This window comes from Amphibalanus amphitrite, unplaced genomic scaffold (assembly GCF_019059575.1).
Source record: "Amphibalanus amphitrite isolate SeventyFive unplaced genomic scaffold, NRLGWU_Aamphi_draft 001174F_arrow, whole genome shotgun sequence".
Taxonomy (NCBI): domain Eukaryota; kingdom Metazoa; phylum Arthropoda; class Thecostraca; order Balanomorpha; family Balanidae; genus Amphibalanus; species Amphibalanus amphitrite.
In genome coordinates this window covers 175,708-182,087 of record NW_024882668.1, presented here as the reverse complement: position 1 = coordinate 182,087, position 6,380 = coordinate 175,708, and the positions used below count along the sequence as shown (strand labels likewise).

At 47.4% G+C, this 6,380-nt stretch overlaps 1 protein-coding gene across 1 annotated transcript; it reads right to left on the bottom strand.

Annotated features, from left to right (window-relative positions):
* Positions 1-3,566: 3,566 nt before the first annotated feature.
* Positions 3,567-4,595, bottom strand: LOC122370857. The gene has a single exon (XM_043346813.1). The coding sequence runs from the start codon at positions 4,593-4,595 to the stop codon at positions 3,567-3,569; it is 1,029 nt and encodes a 342-aa protein (XP_043202748.1).
* Positions 4,596-6,380: the final 1,785 nt, after the last annotated feature.

Genomic DNA, 6,380 nt, shown 5'->3' with positions numbered 1-6,380 from the left:
AATGCCATAGGCGGATCCAAAAATGTTTTTTCCACGCTACGGGAACATACCCCCAAAAGTATCTCCAAAATCCAAAAACTCGGATTTTGATGCATTACATACCTACCTACTCCTGAGCAGCTTCAGCATGGGTGGAGAATTGTCGAAATGCCAGGGGATGGTTTCACTGGCGGATCCAGGGCTTGAGAGCGGGCGTCGGGCACACCAGGGAAGGAGCCAAACCTAAGGTACCCACAAATCCTGTTTCCTCATCGGATTTAGGCCACTTTTTCGTCACAGCCCTGGCACGATGATTTTTTTTAAGACTTAAAAAAATTGTAGGCCACCTAACAGGGGCTTTTTCTTTCGGCACCTGAAGCCTCTCTGGGCTGTGAGCCTCTCTGGGCCCTATTAGGGCCATTGGAAGTCAGGTTAAGGGTTGACCCACAGAGGTGCACGTGACCCACAGGGGAGCACTGCCGCTTCAACCTATGGCCGTAGTGTCAACGGTGGCGGCCATATGCGCAGACCAGGAACCGCCGCCGCCTGTGTGAGGAATAGGGAATTCGGGACCTCGATTTACGTTTGCGGCCGCCGATCCGTTACGTTCAAGTTGTACGTAGATACGGAACCGGCATCTTACGCAGAATTGAGTGGGAACACGATCAAATCTCAGAATTCCTTAAATTCACTCGCCGGACCATCGTCTTTCTAAATTTGCCCCGGCTGAGAGGCTTGATTGAACCCACCCCGCTAATGCGCCGCTAATTCAACTAGAATTTAGCGGTAAAGTGGTCGTATGAGGCAGAGTACAATGCAGAGTGACTGGTTGGTAGAAATCCGCTTTAAAGGTCTCAGGTCAACCGGTGACCTCTTGAGGTCAGGTCAAGTGACCTAAGGCACGGGCTCGGTTTTTGGTAAATAACTTCGCCAAAAATGGCCGTAGAGCCGAGATTTTGGCATCATCGTGTTCACCTAGCTCAGGCGCATCGAGTGATGTACTTTTTGTTCGGGTGAGGTCAATTTACGGCATTGACCTCGTGACAATGTCAGGTCAGAGCTCTCAGCTCACTAAGCTTGTCGAGTAAGGTCATGTTGCATATCATTCGATTCGGCAGGTCTTTCTGAGTCCATCTGTGGCTTTCCCGATTCGCTAGCTCAATTTGATCGGGAATTATTGAAGAAAAGTTTATGACCCTTGTGACGTCACAAATGACGTCACGCAAGGGCAACAATGCAAATGTGAAGCATTGGACCTTGCAAGGAGTGCATGGAATCACGATTCTATATGCTTGAGATAGTTTCAGATCATTCCCGGCGCCAATAGTGAATATTTCCTCATTCACTTATAAAGGTTTAACGTATAAGTTCCCTGTAGTTGAGGATTTTTTTCAGATGTCATCTTGTTCTCAACTCAATTCTGCGTAGGATGCCGGGTTTCGTGTCTACATAGCTTGAACGTAACGGATGCAGCGGCCGCAAACGTAAATCGAGGTCCCGAATTCCCTATTTCCCAACACAGGCGGCGGCCGCTTCCTGGTCTGCGCAACATGGCGGCACCGTTGGACACCATCTGGCGGCCGATGCGCGTAATTCTTTTTTCCACCCAAAGGAAGGCGCTATACGGAGAATATCCCATTGCGTCATTGAAAAGTGACTTACACCTCTCACCGGCCAGTGGCTGCGTGGTGTAGTGGTGAGCACACTCGCCACGTGATCTAATAACTAGGGTTCGATCCCCGCCGCCGGCCGAACTTTTTGGCGCGTTGTAGGTTAGGTTGTAGGTTTGTAGGTTGTAGGTCTGTAGGTTAGGTTGTAGGTTAGGTTGTAGGTTGTAGGTTTGTAGGTTGTAGGTTAGGTCAGGTGAGGTTAGGTTATGTTTGTTTTTGTTTGGTTTGTTTACCAAGAAGCATCTTCGGGTATAGCGCCTTCCTTTGGTTGGAAAAAAGAAACACGCGGCCGATGCGCCTTCCACATTATAGAGTTCAGTGACGTGACCACACGGTGCCGACTGCCGACACTCCGCAGGAGATCGTTTAGGGCCTCAGAAACTCGTCTTTTCTGTCAGAGGCCAGCAAAACCGCTCAGAGATTTTAGCGGGCCCTACACGTAAAAGATCTGTGCGGACCTTCGGGTATAGTATACCTGGGCAATATTTGCCCTCAAAGGTTCTCGTGGGGCCCCTAGAGTCCGACGTAGGGCCCCTTGACATGGGTGTGGCACTCAAAGACGGCTGAAGAGACCCTTAAAGATATGTGGGTCCTTAGATACATGCGTCTGGTGATTGACTTGGGTTCTGAATGTTATCGGGGAGCTATTTCTCAGACACCAGCTAGGGCTCTCGGGGACCGCTTTTGAGCCTCAAAAAGCATGTGCGGGCCCTTGGGCGCATCCGGTGTCCTCAGGAGTTGGGTGCCTGTGTGCGGCTTCAAGAGCCTGACGGATCTCTCAGGAGCCGGAGTGGGTAATTGGAGACCCCGGCCCCGGGAGAAGACTCGGCACTTAAAACTTCAACGGGCCAAAGGGCCCGTCAGGACCCCAAAAAAATGTTTTACAGTTATTTAATATGTCTTTGTTTCCGGTTATAATCTTACCCTCCGTGTCCTCCAACACGTTAATGTCCTTGTCAGCACTTTTTTTTTGGTTTGCAATGCATGTTTAAAAAGTATCTATAGTCCGTTTTTCTTATCTTTAGACTTCACTCCAAGATGTTTCGCAAGATATGCACGAGACAAAGCATGGCTTAGAAAAAATCAAGCCCTTCGGAAACAGAAAATATTGCCTTGAAGCCTGGAGAGTGGCGCTCTTGGGTGCGGCAAGTGCAGATTTGTAGTCTCACAAATGTGTATTACATAAATAGGTAGGTACTTATACCTACCTGCTACAAAAATTAAGTTGGATAAAGTTTGGTATGCTAACCGAACTATCGATCCGATGAATTAAAGGGTACCTATAAAAGCGAATATCACTTGGAAATGAACTATTCTGCAAATGGACACAAGTCATCATCAGTGACTTTAGTTCAAGACCTATAGGGCTTGGTTCCAGCCGAAGTTTTTTGAAACCGCAGGTGCGTGCGACTGCGAGTGCGGACCCAATGCAAGGAAATTCTTAAAGGAGCTCGGCGTGTGGCTCGTAACAAGTTCTGGCGACTGTCGTGAAGCACTTGGTTTGTGGTTCGCTATCGCAGACATTCGAGTGAACGCGTTTTCGATAGTATTGACTGTGACGTTGTAATCCTCACGAAGTATCATGTGGACGGGTTAGACTGCGTGACGAGAGGCGGAGATGAATTATGCCTGTGGAGGTAGGCAACCCGCAGGACATGCGTGTTCAGCGGCGCAGGCTACCAACACGAGTTGGCTATATGAGCGTGTGTTTAGCGATGAATGCAGCATTGATCGAAATTAACAAATATACATACTATTTCAATGTGATGACATGTTTTGCTCGTATTACCCGCTAGTGTCTACAAATCTACCACCAGTAACTCGTAATACAAATTACAAAAGACAGGAAACACAGGAGTCGTACTCGTATATTGGGTATGTTTGGTTCACCGAAGCCATCGTAGGTCCCATGCGCCCTCAATCACTTTCACTGTCACTGTCGTCACTGCTCGAATCCTGAAGTGACACGATCACTGGCTCGATGTCCTCCATCATACCATCTGCTCGCCAGTACACCTCTTCCAGTTCTCGCACGTGGCGGCAGCAGTTTCGCCACAAGTCCGGTGGCGCGGCGTCTCGGCTATCCAGCAGCAGCCTTTCCACGTCATTCAGATGCCCAGTGTTGTTGAACTGGCGGACGTGCGTCTTCATGTTTGCCCAAACCATTTCAATCGGATTGAGGTCGCAATGATATGGGGGCAACCTCAGTACTTCATGACCGGCCTCCTGTGCCACCTTGTCCAACACATACTCGCGTGTCTGTTTCAGAGGGCGAACCAGCTCAAGAAGCTCGACCTTCCGCAAGTCCGGATCAGGATTGACATCATGTACCCGCAGCCATTCTTGGATCGCTTCCTTCCTCCAGCTAGCTGTAGGTGCCTTGTTAGCACATCTTGAATGATACGAGGCGTTATCCATAATGATCACGCTATTCGCTGGCAGGTTCGGCAGAAGTTGGAGTCGAAACCAGTCCTCGAAACAGCTCGCGTTCATAGACGTGTGATAGTCGGCAGACTTGCCGTCCGTCCTCATACACATGAATGCTCCTGGGGTGAAGCCGCTGTCCGAGCCAGCATCGACTATGATTAGGCGCTTGCCCTTCCCTGTCACTGGCTTATGGCCGGCCACGTCGTCACTGTCCAACCACGCGACCGTTCGCATATCAAACTGGTTATACCAGGTCTCGTCCAAGTACACTATAGTGCGCTCTGGGTCGGAGCTTCTAATCTTCCGAATGCGTCTCAGGAACGCGTTCCGGGCTGCCACCACCTGAGGTTTTTCAACCAGCAGCTTTCGGTTGTTCACTTGTCGGAACTTGAATCCTATTTGGAACAGCTGCTTTCGTATGGTTGAGCGCGAGATAGTCTGCTCGAACTTGTCCTGAACTGCCGCTCTAATGGTGTCCAAAGTGACCTTTTTCCCTTCCAGGTACATGGCATGCACCATTCTTCTGAACGCGCACTGGTCAAACTCGTCGAAGTACTCGCGTGGCCCCCTGTTAGGGCGCTGGCGGGCTGGAGACTGGCATCCATGTGTCTCTATTCCACTCTTGAATGCATTAACAGAGGCAATCGACACTCCAGTAGCAGAGCTGGTCTCCTTCGCTACGTTAATGCTAGCCGCTGCACTCTCATCACCTTGCTTGAGGTATTCATCTTTCTTTCAAATAAAATATTGGTAAACATTATAAACCACTTGTCTCGCTTGTGCACCGATCGGTTTTCCTTGCCGAAGTTTTGAGAGCATTGCATATTATTGTATACGAATGGATATAAATTTCAAAAGATATATAAAAGTCTCAGATTTCCTTGATACACAGCAGACATATGGTGTGTTCGCTTTTAGAGCCAGTGGCAATGAGCGTGACGCTTGATTTTTATTATCAAATTGTGTGACGTCACGTGCTAAGTTATCTGCACATCTTGGAGTGAAGTCTAAAGATAAGAAAAACGGACTATAGTTAGTTTTTCACCGTGTTCTAGCCAGTTCGCTCGAGACCAGAGCATCGCTTTTTCGGCGACACGTAGCTTGAATGTATCCAGCTCATCCTTCTTTCGTTTATATTCGTCCTGCAGATCTATGGATGGTGGCAACCAAGATTCTTACAGATAAGGCTGGGACGCCAGTCACGTGATCCTTTTTCTGCTTTTCCCAACCCTACTCACGATTTCCATAAGCCTTGATTAATTCATTGCACAGAGGCGTTTGCAGTTATTTTATATACGAAAACTAATTCAATGATATTTGAAATTAACAAACAGATTTTACTCGCCATCTCAAACGAAAGTTGAATTTATTCGCGTTTCATTAATTTAATCAGCTGGCAACCATCACCCGTAGTCCTCGATGAAGTCGAACTTGGCGCACTCAGATAGTGTTCGAAATTTGTGACACTTACTTGTTGCTATGGCGACCGAGCAGTACCTACAATATTCATTTGTCAATAAGTGCTTGCGGAGCTGCCGCTCACACTTTTGAACACAGTCTTTATGCGTCAGTTTATTTTACGCGTCATATCTGAAACTCGTTTTGTGAGGCTCCAAAACCATTCAATTCATGTCCTTCAAAAGAAGTGTTTTGTAACATTTTCGATATGTTTTTTGGGCTTAATTGGTAGCTACATTCCTCCTATCTTGCGAGAGGATAGTCATCACTCGGGGACCAGTCGTTGAAAGCAAGAAACATCGACGAGGAGAAGGTCTTGTAAAAAGTCGCAGCGATTGCATTGAGCATTGAATGACGAAAATATGTTTACCCCCACCGCCTCAGGCGATCACGTGCCGTCACCCACCTGGTGGCAACAATGCTATAGTTCGTTTTTTTTTTTCTCAGAAGGACGCTGGTTCCAAGTATGTTTTTCGAACAAGCACGTGTTTTAGCGAGCAAAACGAGAAAAAACTGAACCTGAGAAAATCGAACGTCGACTAATTTAACATGTGATTTCTTCCGGCCCCCGGTCAACAGACATGGTAGCCCAAATCTAGTCGGATATGAAAATTATTCTAAATCCATAGACTTTAATGCTAAATTGACTATATTTGAGAGGGTTTTATGAAGATACATGGCCAGATACAGAAAAAAGCGAGATGCTATCTTGTAGATTAAATCCTCTACTATCTGCGACTTTTGAAGTGTTTTTCAATCTGAGGTACGGAAATCGTGTTCCCAAGAGACTGAAAGTAGCCATGCTTTACATTAGACCCAATGGCAAAAATTCGGAATCTGACGAAA

Coding starts and splice junctions, on each gene's coding strand:
- LOC122370857 (XM_043346813.1), bottom strand. CDS start 4,595: ATGGTGCATGCCATGTACCTGGAAGGGAAAAAGGTCACTTTGGACACC.